General features: G+C 50.4%; 2 protein-coding genes across 2 annotated transcripts; one reads left to right on the top strand and one right to left on the bottom strand.

The window, feature by feature from the left end:
• Positions 1-1362: 1362 nt before the first annotated feature.
• Positions 1363-3580, top strand: LOC139781635 (uncharacterized). Its single transcript, XM_071720498.1, has 2 exons — positions 1363-1787; positions 1858-3580. The coding sequence occupies exons 1-2, from the start codon at positions 1363-1365 to the stop codon at positions 3578-3580; spliced, it is 2148 nt and encodes a 715-aa protein (XP_071576599.1).
• Positions 3581-5550: 1970 nt separating this feature from the next.
• Positions 5551-6783, bottom strand: LOC139781634 (uncharacterized). The gene has a single exon (XM_071720497.1). It carries the CDS (start codon positions 6781-6783, stop codon positions 5551-5553), a length of 1233 nt encoding a protein of 410 aa, XP_071576598.1.
• Positions 6784-13405: the final 6622 nt, after the last annotated feature.

The raw sequence follows: 13405 nt of genomic DNA, 5'->3' as shown, positions 1-13405 counted from the left end.
TCTCCGCGGTTTCGCGGATGGATCCCGTCACGACGACGACGACGGTGCGTCGATAATCGATCGACGGCCCACGACAATCAATCGTCGTCGGAGATCTTTCGCGCCTCGACTCACAATGCGGGCGCTTACGCGTCATCGATATTTTTTAACCGCGCAAAATAAAAGCGCACGTATCATGTTTATCTTTTTATCGCAATAATTATTAAAATCGACATTGCAATAATCGTACGGATAGAAACAATTTCAACGTACGCGAGTTTATATTTTAACATTTACCGCTGAACATCGTCGTCGTCGGAGATCGTCTCTCCGTTTGCGTGACCGCGGTTATCTCTCAAAGTTATTCGCGGCGCGGTTATCTGCTGCCCTATTGACATCCGCCGAACGATAAGCGCGAGCCAACGCAAATCCTCGCGCAATTTTATATTTTAACATTTACCGCTAAACATCGTCGTCGTCGGAGATCGTCTCCGTTTCTTCACGCCGCCGACACGCGCGAGACGCGTGATCGCGGTTATTTGTCAAAGTTATTCCAGGAAACGCGGCGCGGTTATTTGCTGCCCTATTGACCCCGTACATCCGCCGTCGAATCGTTATCGGGGTTCGCCCGGTTCTCGCGGGGCACTATATAAGCGCGAGAGAACGCTAATCCTCGCGCAATTAGATTGTCAGTTTAAAGTTTGTGACGATTAAAAATAAAAAATGTTGGAGGAGGATCGCCATCTCGTCGAATTCGCGACTGGTGTCGACTCGTCGGACGCGTATCGCGAGTGGGAACGACGGTGCGAAGAGATGCGTCTCTGCGAGAGAGATGCCGAGAGAAACCTCGCCCGACGTACACCGGAACGTTGAACTCTCTTATCGCTCGAGTGGCTCGATTGGAAGAAGCGAGAAACGCTCTGCGTTAACGTTTCGCACAGGTGGACGCCGGTCACGGCGAACCGAGCAGACGATTTTTGTGGACGGAGATTGAGACGGCTTTCGACAGTCGTGTACTGACCGGTGCGGTGATAAACTCAAATCATGTCGATCCACGACTATTTCTCGAGGACGCGAGGGACACGGTGCTCGAACAAGTGAGCGTCAATCATGAAAGACACGCGTGCTTGAAGATCAACACAGTTTTCAATGGCGAGTTCGTCGCGGGAGCTCAAACCGCCGTCAAAAACATCGCTACGAAAAATCGTCAGCTTTTTCCTGAGTCCGATTTGTGAGTGTGGTACGATAGATACGTGATTGATGCCACTCTGGCGGGTCTGGATGAGTTTCAGGAACGCGACAGTGGCTGGGCATTGTCGCGTATATTGACAACGTGAACAAGTGCAATCCCATGCATGCCGGATGTTGGTTTGAAATACCGCGATGGATAAAGCTAAAGAGAGCAGTGATCAACATTCAAACGACAACGCGTGTTTCGCGTGGGCGGTAATCTCCGCTCTGTATCCCGCTCAGCGGCACGCGGAACGATGCGGCTCGTATCCCTATTACGCGACGGTGCTGAATCTCGAAGGGATCGAGTTTCCTATGACTCTGAAGCAAATTTCGAGGTTCGAACGACTCAACGTCGTGTCCGTCAACGTTTTCACCATTTGGCGGAGGGAACGGAACGACGAGATCGTTCCTTTACGGCTGACCGACGATAAGAAGGACAGTCATGTCAATCTGTTGTATCTGTCAGATTCGCGAAACAACTCGAACGGCGGTCATTTCGCGTGGATAAAGAATCTGTCGCGATTGGTGGGATCTCAGTTAAACAGGAGCAAGAACATGAAGTACATATGCGATCGGTAGGTATAAAAAAAATAGAGTCGTGCGAATCAGATGTATGTGGAATGAGAATTGTACATATTTTTTCAGATGCCTACACTACTTTTACTCGAGCGAGAAATTGTCCGTTCACAGCGTCGACTGCGGAAAGATGAACGACTGCGCCATCGTTCTTCCGAACAACGACGACAAATGGCTGTCTTTTCGCGATCACAGCAGGAAGGAGCGACTTCCCTTCGTGGTGTACGCCGATCTGGAATGCGTGTTGGAGAAAGAAGAGATAGACAACGATAACGTCAAGAGATACGCCTATCAGCATCACAGAGCGTTCAGCGTGGGATACTATCTGTGCAACGCGTACGACGAGATCGCACCCGCGTACAGATTTCGTCGCGGCGAGGACTGCGTGTCGTGGTTCGTCAACGAGCTCAACGTTATCGCGCATCGCGCGAAGGAGATACTCATGACGAACGTGACCATGGTAGAGCTCACGCTGGACGAGACACGAAATTTTTGGAGCGCGACGAGCTGCCACATATGCGAGAGACCGTTCGAATCGGAGGATCAACGCGTGCGCGATTACTGTCACTTGACCGGACGTTACAGAGGTCCCGCGCATCCGCGCTGCAATCTAAATTATAGAGACTCGTACGTTATTCCTGTGTTCTTTCACAATTTGTCCGGTTACGATGCCCACTTTATTATCAAGGATATGGCTAACAGCTTCGATGGTAGCATCAATTTATTACCGCTCACCAAAGAGACGTACATATCGTTCACGAAGAATGTGAGGGAAGGCGTTAACTGGGGAAACTGCACAAAGTTGCGATTCGTGCATTCGTTCAAATTTCTCAGCACCAGTCTCGAGAAATTGGCGTCGTATCTCGATAGGGACAAGCTGAAAATCATGCGTTCGGAATTTTCAGAACTGAGCGAAAGCGATTTCAACTTGCTCACGCGTAAAGGTGTATTTCCGTACGAGTACGTCGACGGCTTCGATAAGTTGCTGGTGACGGAATTACCGCCGCGCGAGGCCTTTTACAGTTCGTTGACCGGCGAGACCGCGACTGAGAGCGATTACGAGCACGCGCGAAACGTCTGGCGTTGTTTTCGCGTGGGAAATCTCGGCGAGTACAGTGATCTGTATCTTAAAACGGACGTGCTTTTCCTAGCGGATATCTTCGAAAATTTTCGCGACACCTGTATCGATACTTATGGACTGGATCCCGCGCATTACTACACCCTACCGGGATACACGTGGGACGCGATGCTGAAGTACACGGGGGTGCGATTCGAATTGCTCACCGATATCGACATGGTAATATTCGTGGAGCGCGGTATCCGCGGCGGTCTGAGTCAATGCTCCAACAGGTACGCGCGAGCCAACAACAAATACATGCGATCGCACGACTCTTCGCAACCGTCGACGTATCTCATGTACTTTGACGTGAACAATCTGTACGGTTGGGCGATGTGCGAACCGTTGCCGTACGCGGAGTTTCAATGGGTCGACGACGCGGAGAGTCTCGACGTAATGTCCGTGACGTTGGACTCCGCTATCGGTTACATCTTGGAGGTCGACCTTGCGTATCCGCGCGAACTCCACGACGCTCACGCTGACCTTCCGTTCTGCCCGACGCGGGATAAGCCTCCCAGAAAACGATGCGATAAACTCCTCGCCACTCTGCGCGATAAGTCGCGATACGTGCTGCACTACCGTAATCTACAGCAATGCATGCGATACGGATGCGCGTCACGAGGATTCACCGCGCGCTGCGATTCGCGCAATCTCCGTGGCTTCGCGGATACATAGAGCTCAATACGGGATTCAGAGCTCGCGCCAGCAACGATTTCAAGAGAGAAATGTACAAATAAATGAACAACGCGGTATTCGGCAAGACCATGGAAAACGTGCGAGATCACGTTGATGTGCGTCTCGTGACGCGTTAGGATGGGAGATACGGTGCGGAGGCGATGATCGTGAAACCGAATTTTCACAGTCGAAACGTCTTCGCGGAGGATCTGATCGCCGTCGAGTTGCGCAGGCTCGAGGTGAGGTTGAACAAACCCATCTACGTCGGTATGTGCATTTTCGAGATATCCAAGACGCGCGTCTACGATTTTCATTACGATTACATGGTGCCGCTGCATCGCGAAAGGTGTAAGATAATGTACACGGACATCGACAGTCTCATATATTTTCTCGAATGCGACGACGCGTACGAGGATATGAAACGCGACATCGCGAGATTCGACACGAGCGGCTACCCCGAAAACAACACGTACCGCATGCCGCGCGTCAACAAGAAGATACCCGGTTTGATGAAGGACGAGAACGACGGCGCGGTCATGACTGAACTCGTTGGACTGAGGTCGAAAATGTACGCCTTGAGGGTCGAGGGAAAGAGCGACACGAAGAAAATAAAGAGCATTAAGAGAAACGTGGTTGCGAGAACGATAACGTTCGACGATTACATGCGTTGTCTGAACGACGCGATAGAGCAGTCTAGGCGTCAGTCGTGTATTCGTTCGACGTTACACGAGGTGCACACCGTGTCCGAGTTGAAACTCGCTCTCAGCCCGTACGACGACAAACGATACGTCGTTTCCGACTCGTACGACATTCTACCATGGGGACATTACAAGATACCGTCGTGAAGAGGACCTTTTTTTTCTTATCAACATTATATATATTCTTATAACAATAAAGTATACAATGGGTTTTATGGGTTAGATTTATACGCGCGATCGTGGGAAGGAATGTTTAAACTGTCTAGTCCTACAAATGTTGATTTTATATAGAAAAAATAGCACTCTACAACATTTTTTTTTCTGCGTAGGGAGCTAAAGTTTCTAGATAGTTTTTGAAACTTATATTAAGAAAGAAAGAAATATCGCTATTACTATTAAGAAATACATATATTTTAAGCTTACATTAAGGCAAACAAAAAAATGTAATATGTAGAAAAAAATACATTAATTTTTTGTTAACTACAACACGGCTGTCTTATTTATCCATGAGTTATTCTCAACCACTTCACATATTTAAATTAAAGTACATTAAAAAAATATCGAACTGTGGTAAAATAAAAAAAACGTCATTTCTATAATACAATAAAATTTCTCGAGAAACACGCAGCGTTACAGAATGTCGAGACGCGCGCGACGTTCCGCCCACCAATCGTGTAACTTGCACACGTTCTCCATGGCACAGTTCTTCGCGTGGCGTCCGCAGAGGAAAGATCGGATCGCACCGAGGGTCTTCAGTCGACCGATGTCCTCGTATTCGACGTCCATCGACTCGATTTTAACGTTGAATTCACTGACAGCGTCGCCGAGAATCTCCTCCAACCATCCTTTCTTTTCAGTGCCTTTCACGTAAACGAGTTTGAGCGTCTCGCAGTTCAGCCCGTCGCACACGGCGCGTCGGATGATCGTTCTCGCCTGAACGTAATTCACGTCTCCGTCGTTCTATTTAAAACCATGATGATTCGCCGTCAACCAGCACGCCCGCGATTTTTCCGCTCTTGTTAGAAGATCCTACGCCAATGGCGCGCGAAACACGTGGTGAATCAGTTTCTTTCCGTTTCTAAGCACGGCCACTTCTTTAACTGTGAACTTTTCGCGGATAACGAATCCCTGCAGATCCACGAATATCGGTACGTCGCGGTCAACGGACATCGTCTCTCTGTACGGTCAGTCGCCTCCCCTACTCCGTTTGAACCTGTCGCTTATCGCGATTTCGTCAGACAAATAGATACGTTCTTCTTCTTCTGTTTTCCTTTACACGATTTTACGGACTATGTTAGTCAGCGGATTGTACTCGATCACGCGATCGTGGATGATGAGACAGTAGGCCGTCGTATTGGAATCTATATTACGTTTGCAATCGAACTCTATGCGAACGTCTACGGTGGCGCTTTTGACGGATTCGTTCTGACGAGAACAGTCGATGACCACGAACGGGCCCCATTTGTCGAATTCTTCCATCGTTAGGAGCGCGTTCTCTCGCTCGCATCCGTAATACGACTTTCGAAATTTCGCGTACATCTCGTACAGTATGGCCGTTCTACGCTTCTCAAAATCGAAGTTCATATCGTCGTAGGGATAAAAATCTGAATTAAGGTACAGTTTTACATTGGTGAGATTACCGTCATCGAACTCGGAGGCGTGTTTCAATAAATTGTTGGACCTCCCGGTTTGTAGCGCGAAAATGACGTATCGCGGTTTCTCAAGCTGCGTCTCTGCTTTCACGGCCCACGAATGCCTGTTCGTGGTTTGCAGCAAAAGGTACTCGTACAGATCCCACGAGCGGAAGCCCATACTTAGGTATCGTCCGCTCTCCAACGTTCGTAAAAGGGACAATTTATTAACGTCGTTCAGCACCACGTGCGGCATTCGCCATTGCACTTTCAACAGAGTAATCATAGGATTCTTGTGGCGGTCCGGTTTCGTGATGATACAATTAGCGTCGTTTCGGGAACGTATCAGAATGAGTTCGTGTCGCGCGTTTATCACCACGCGTTTGTAATCCTCACAAAAACCTAGGAGTACGTTAAGGGGTACGCAGAAATTGAAATCGCCGATTTTAGTTCTCGAACGAGGTCCCACGTTTTTCTTGATCACAGTCCATCCCGCGTTTTGCAGCTTTCTGGTTCTCTCGGCGGTCAGCGACACGAAATTCTTGATCGAACTGGTTATTCCGACGTTTCTATTCCTGTCGATCTCCATGCCGTTGAGTTCGTATCGAATCTCGTCGAACATAAACGCCACGCAATTGTTGTCTATCGTCGTATCCGAATTCGTTTCCGGAACGTCGTTGTCGGAGAGTACCCCCTCGATGTACAGAAAACTTTCGCAGGGTAGAGTGTACAGATCCTGCTGCTGTATCGGAATTCGTATTTCGTCGCTGTGCCCGAACGTGGTATTGGCATATGGATTATAAGTGTGAGTCTCGATCTTGACGATGCGATCATCAAAGATCGGCTCACCTCCGATACTCAGGATGTCGGCCATGATCGTTCCTCACGACAAATCCCAGAGATCGTAGAAAAGCGACGTTCGCAGCGCTCAGTCCGTTTTTTTTCTTCTTTTTCTCTCTCACAATCAGTCTGCTCGTTCCTTTCGTTGGAGCGCCGAACGATAACGTTCGCGGTGCAATGGCGGATGTGGCTCTTGCGAACGACTCGTTCAAAACGTCCCCGATTTTTTAATTTTATCTTCTGCGGCGCACGTGTAGTCGAACCGTTATCTCCTCATCGCGGAAGTCGATCAATTGTCCGATTTGATCCACGACGCGCAACGTTATATCGGTGATACTCCGCGCGATGACCGGAAGGTAAATGATCTGCGTCGGAGTCTCCGACAGTTTATATCCCGGTGGAACGTTCGGCGCGAATTCGTGTATTGTGTGTGCCGGCTTGCCGTTGCTATAGGCTCCCGCGGTGACGTTGCATTCTACGCGAATGATATTCACGCGCATAATATTTACCGGTTCGTCGGACGCGTGCCATTTATTCGGCTCGAGTACGCGACGTGTCGAGAAACCTAACAAAGAGCCAACGTTGTTCGATTTGGTGAAGTCAACTTTATAGGCACACTTGATCTCGCTTCTCATGGTGTTCTCGTTAGCGCGCAGAATTATCGAGCGTTCGCTTTTCTCGCGGTCGTCATCGTTATCGTCCACGTATATGTAATCGTCTCTCTTCTTCTTCTCGCGTAATGTTTTGCTTATACCGTGCGAAGAAATCGTACTTTTCTTGCAGAGGATACCCGTTCTCAGGTATCTATCTATAGCGTCCAGTTCGTACGATCCTTCGGGAATAGCGATCACGTCGTTGATGTCGAAGTAAGATCTATTGTTCGTGGAGTCAATGTTCGGTATCGTGTTGTACGTCTCGAAATTCGCGAGACCTATCTCGTATTCGCCGCCGCTCAGATCCAGAGCGGGAAAGTAGCTGGCTGAGAGGACGCTGCATCTTCCGGTTAGCGAGAGAGTCAGCGACATAGCGAGATTGTTTCTCCCTCTCTCATTGTCAGAGACGTTTCCAGTCGACGTCTCGGAGGAACCGCAGACACAATTGACCGCAGATGCTCTGATCGAACGTCTGATACGAACGACGGTTGTACACGATATTCACGTCACTCCCGAGATATCATTCCCTCGGGGGTCGAAGATTTCCAAAACTGTCAAAGTATATCGCGTTGTTGCCCCTCTTCGCATAGGCGACCCAGTGCGTACCCGAGCCCTCCGCGTCGTCGAGATTCACGATTCCGCTCTCGTCGCGACGCACTTTCGTCGGCAACGCGTCGCGCATAAACACGCCCCTAAAGAAAGGTATGCGCGAAAGGCGCGCGGACCGATTCAATTGCTCGTTCGTCGTGACGCCGAACGTCAGCAAATCGAGCGTCGTCGTCGTCGTCAGTGTCTTTTTCGACGATTTTTTTCACCCGTTCTCGTTCGTCTTCTGCTCGTCACGCCACTACCGCGTTTGTACGGCGCGAGATACAGTCCGCGACCCTCCAACGCGCGATTGTGACGTTGCAGTTTCTCAAGCTGACGTTGAGCGGCCTTGTTGTCGTTTACCGCCTTGGCCACGCCAGCCGCTCCACCGATCAGGGATCCGAGCGCTCCCGATATCGGTAGAAAGGGTAGGAGACCCCCACGTTTCGCCAACGGGAGAATTTTCTTCCTCGTTACCGCTCTCCTCTTCCTCTTTCTCATCCCCATGCCCAATTTCGTTTTTGTTTTCATAACAGCCCATACGGCGGTCGCGGCGGCTCTCTCGCCAAGGGTTGTGCCGCTCGCTGTGATACGCTCGCGCGCCTTTTCAGCTAGCGCTCGATCGGCGACGTGCCGATCGGCGAGATCGCCGCTTTGCGAGTAAGCGATATCGTGCTCGCGACACGCCTCGTCCAACGGATTGATACCTCGATCACCGCGCGCTAGTCGCTGGGCGAGACTAGTACCCGGCCCGCAGAATTGATAGCCGGGTATGTGTAATTCGACGGAAAGCGCGTTTATCGCTCTGTTGAGGAGGCCGCTGCCAACGCTTCGCGCCGCTGCGCGCGACATGCACCGCAATCCCTTATGAGCGATGGTGGACCGTCTATGTGCGTTCTCTGCTACGGACGATTGTAATGTTCCAAACACGGACGACAGTCCCGTACGTCGGGATCCGTCCTCAGATGAACGGGCAATTTGTCCCACAGTCGATCGACGTACTCGGAAAAGTTGCGCAGTAGAAGGATCTTCGGCACGAATTTCAGTTGCTCGGCGGACAGACCGAGAATATCGCGTTTATCCGCCAGGAAGAGAAACATCGCGGTAACTGGGGGCGTAAACCAATCGAACATACGTATAAATAGGGCAAGTGTGCGCGCACGCGCGTAACAATGCGATTCGTGAGACAACCGTCGGCGATAGGAGTGTCGAATCTCGATTGCAAGACGCGACTGACGTCGGGTTTAACGTCGAGAAAGACGCGTCGAAACGGTCCTCTTTTACCGATCGCGATACGTTGCGTCATCTGCGGCCCTTCCAACTGCGGTAAGACAAACGTGTTGATAAGCCTACTGGAAAGTCCGCACGGTCTGCGTTTCGAGAACGTATACGTGTACTCGAAATCCCTGCATCAGCCGAAGTATCGTTACCTCGAGAGACTGCTCGAATCGATGGACGAGATTGGTTATCGCGCCATCTCCAATAATCGCGACGTCGTGCCGCCGAGCGCGAGGCGCTCCCCGATTCGATATTCGTGTTCGACGACGTGGCCTGTGACAAACAGGACGCAATCAGGGAGTACTTCGCCATGGGTCGACATTCGAATATCGATTGTTTCTATCTCTGTCAAACGTACGCTAAGATACCGAAGCATCTAATACGCGACAACGCGAATCTGTTGATCCTGTTTAGACAAGACGGAACTAATCTGAGACACGTGTACGACGATCACGTGAGCCCCGATATGTCGTATGAAGATTTCTGCGCGTTGTGTCGCGAGTGTTGGCGGCGCAGGTACGGTTTCGTGGTGATAGACAAGGACAGCGCGCTACAAAACGGCAGATACAGACGAGGATTCAACGACTTTGCCGTACTGTAGAGCAATCAGTAGCTGTCGAACGTTTCGAGAGCGATGAGCGACGCGAGGGACACCGCCGAACGAGAGAAGACCGCGCGACAGATCGCTAAAACGCGCGCGTCGATACGCAGAAAATACAGAGCGTTGAAAACTGGCAGTATGGAGAACGAGATGGCTCTCGAGAAACAATTCAAACCGATCGTCGACCCGTTGAAACAAATCGTCGAACACGTCGAAAGAGGCGAATCCAAGAACGACAATGCGACGACGACGACGACGAAGAAAGGAATCGTCATTAAAAAGAAACGCGAGGATAGCGAAGGTGACGATGACTACGACGAAGGAAAATTCGCGCGAAAAATAATATCGAGACCTAAGAAGAAAAAAAACAAACGAGCGCCGAGTCAGAGATGCTCACGATCCATTCCACGCCTCTGGAACCGCGGAAATTATTGCCGTACGAGCGGATGGGAGAGGAGGAGGTTTTCGAGACGGAGAACGACGCGTCGCCGTCTCCCTCGAAACATCCGTAAGGGACGTTCTACAAACGCCGCAGGGCCACGAGGAACTGCACAGTCAATTGGGCCCGTTGGGACGAAGATACGTGGGCGCTCTTCTAAGCGGGGACGCAAAAAACGAAATCGATCACGTTTACGGTGTGTACGTCGGGAATGACGGCACGATGCTCGGCGACAAACGGTTCGACGTGAACGCGGACGATTCCGTGATCGTGGACGGAGTGAGATACGCGGGCACGCCCGGCTTGTACGAATTAATCTTCAAGAGGATTCCCGATGACGCAATTTACACCAAGGACGACGTGCAAAAGTACAGAAATATACTGTTGGCGACAAACGCTTACAGACGCGGTTACAGTGCTCTTAACCCCATCATGGGTAACAAGGGACATAAATACAGGCACATCATCGCTCCGTTGATATCGCGCGAAAGGATCGGCAGTAATAGAAAGGGCGCTGGCGTGACCAGATTACCGTCGATCATGAGATTGAACGACAATACAATAGATTACGTTTATTGGGACAATCCTAACGAATTGGTAGATCGTCTTCGATTGCTCGAAGCCTCTCGTCGAGCGGGCAACGACGCGCACGGTAACGAGATTTAGTCGATAATCGAGGAGCTTCGCGAGATCGGATTGATTATAAATTGAACTGTCGCGTCGACCGTGACGGCAGTGCGATTCTCGACGAGATCGGAGCAATGTCGGTGAACAAATTCGGAATGTCTCTGAGGAAACGCGGCGACGGCGGTGGATTCGCAACGGAAAGATCGCGACCCTCAATCGACTCCCTGCGAAACTACGTGCGAGACAACGCGCTCTGCTTGAACGAGGATTCCTACGACGCGAGGGAGCGCAAGCTACGACGTCTAGCCGCGCCGGAGGTCGACAGCGACGCGACGAACAAGAGTTACGTCGAAAGCGCGCTTCGAGAATCGGGAAAGGAGATCGAGTCGTTTTACGAGAATACGAATAAATCATTGTCGACGGTAAAAAGCGAGGTGGATAGGATAAACGACGACGTGAACGGACTCAGAACCACGTTGAGCAAATTCAAGGAGACTGAAAAGACGCGGGAAAAACAGATTCAGAACCTGGAAAAATTCGGATCCACGCATACGAAGCAGATACTCGACGCGCGGAAGGCCATCGGAGAGACGACGGACAAGACGGATTCGTTGAGAAACGACGTGAATAAGATAAACAGCGTCATGAGCGGACTGAGAATCACGATGAACGAGTTTCTGGCCAAATTCAAGGAGATTGAAAAACAAATACAGATTTTAGAAAAATCCAAGTCCGCGCAAACGGCGCAAATACTCGGCGCGCAGAAGGCCATCGGAGAGACGACGGACAAAACGGATTCTTTGAGAAACGACGTGAATAAGATAAACAGCGTCATGAGCGGACTGAGAATCGCGATGAACGATTTTCTAGCCAAATTCCACGAGATTGAAAGAGTGATGGCGACGAAGGAATCGCTCGAGAGAGAGATAGCGACAGTGAAAGCGAACATTCGCGATAACAGGGGGGAACGTCAATAAGGAGGTAGATGAGCCGTCTTTTTTTTACACAATCGCGCAGTCGAGAGAGAAATACACGCGCGCAACGATGAGTGCCGAGAAGCGGAGATTCGTGGAGGAGCTGCACACACCGGCGCGGAGAAACTTCCCGCGACGTCGCGTCGTGGTGCGCGGTTACGACGGTCTGTGGCAGGCCGACGTGGTCGAGATGCGTCCCTACGCGCGACACAACAAGGGTTACTACTACATACTAACGGTTATCGATGTGTTGAGCAAGTACGCGTGGGCGTTACCGCTCAAGAGCAAAAGCGGAAACGAGGTAGCCGCGGCCCTGTCGAGGATATTTCGCGAGGACGCGCGATATCCGAGGAATCTGCAAACGGACAAGGGAAAGGAGTTCTACAACGCTAACGTGCGAGAGATTATGAGAAAACGCGATATAAATCACTACTCGACGTACTTGGTGATGAAGGCGTCGGTGGTGGAGAGATTCAATCGCACGCTGAAGAACGACATGTGGAAACTCTTCACGCTCAACGGATCGTACGCGTGGGTCGAGGCGCTGCCGCGTCTGCTGTCGAATTACAACCACCGCAGGCATAGAACGATCGGAATGCGACCGGTGGACGTGACACCCGCCGTCGCCAAGAAACTCTTGTCCACGGTGTACAGTCGCGCGAAGATTGCCGCTCCGGGTAGATTCAGGATGAACGATCCGCTGCGCGTGAGCAAATTCAAAACGCTGTTCAAAAAGGGCTACACCCCCAACTGGACTACCGAGATCTTCCGTGTCGCTAAAATACAACGTACCAATCCTGTGACGTATCTGTTGAAAGACTACCGCGGGGAACCGATAGCCGGAGGATTTTACGAGCACGAGTTGCTGCGAGTTTCCAACCGCGACGTTTATCTCGTGGAGAAAGTGTTGCGCAGGCGAGGCGACGACGTATACGTGAAGTGGTTGGGAATGAACAGTTCGCATAACTCATGGATAAATAAAACGGCGGTGTTATAGTTTCTATACATATTAGTTTTTGTTCGCCTTAATGTAAACTTATGTGTATTTCAAGACAAATATATGTTTTATCATTCTCTAACCTTCGCTGTCATACTTTTTTTCTTTATCCGTATGTAATTCTATTGGGAAGGAGGAGAAAAAATCGGACGAGGTTTCGTAGGTTTTTTTTCTTTCTCTTTATTTTTTTTAATGATATATGATTACAATAATTTCTCAATATTTCCGAAGCACAGAGCGGCTAACTCGCAGTCAACGATGTCATTGCGTTCGAAGAATTCGCTCTCGCGTATCGCTCTCGGGACGTTTCGCGAGATCAGTCACGGTGGCCGCCATAGCGATGAAGCGCGTCAGCTTCGCGTCGATCATGTTGGTGATCGCGCGCAACGAATTCACGAGGCTGTTGACGCAAAGTTCTAGGTCGAACATAAGGAGCACGGTGTTCATCGATACGATCATACGAGTCGTGGACGTTTCCAGGCGTAGGGTCGACAGAGTG

The sequence above is a fragment of the Temnothorax nylanderi genome, unplaced genomic scaffold, assembly GCF_030848795.1.
Source record: "Temnothorax nylanderi isolate EJ_2023f unplaced genomic scaffold, tnyl_v1.0 TNYL_tig0350_pilon, whole genome shotgun sequence".
In the NCBI taxonomy this organism is placed as follows: domain Eukaryota; kingdom Metazoa; phylum Arthropoda; class Insecta; order Hymenoptera; family Formicidae; genus Temnothorax; species Temnothorax nylanderi.
The sequence above is the reverse complement of the archived record's forward strand: the minus strand, read 5'-3'. Positions and strand labels throughout refer to the sequence as shown.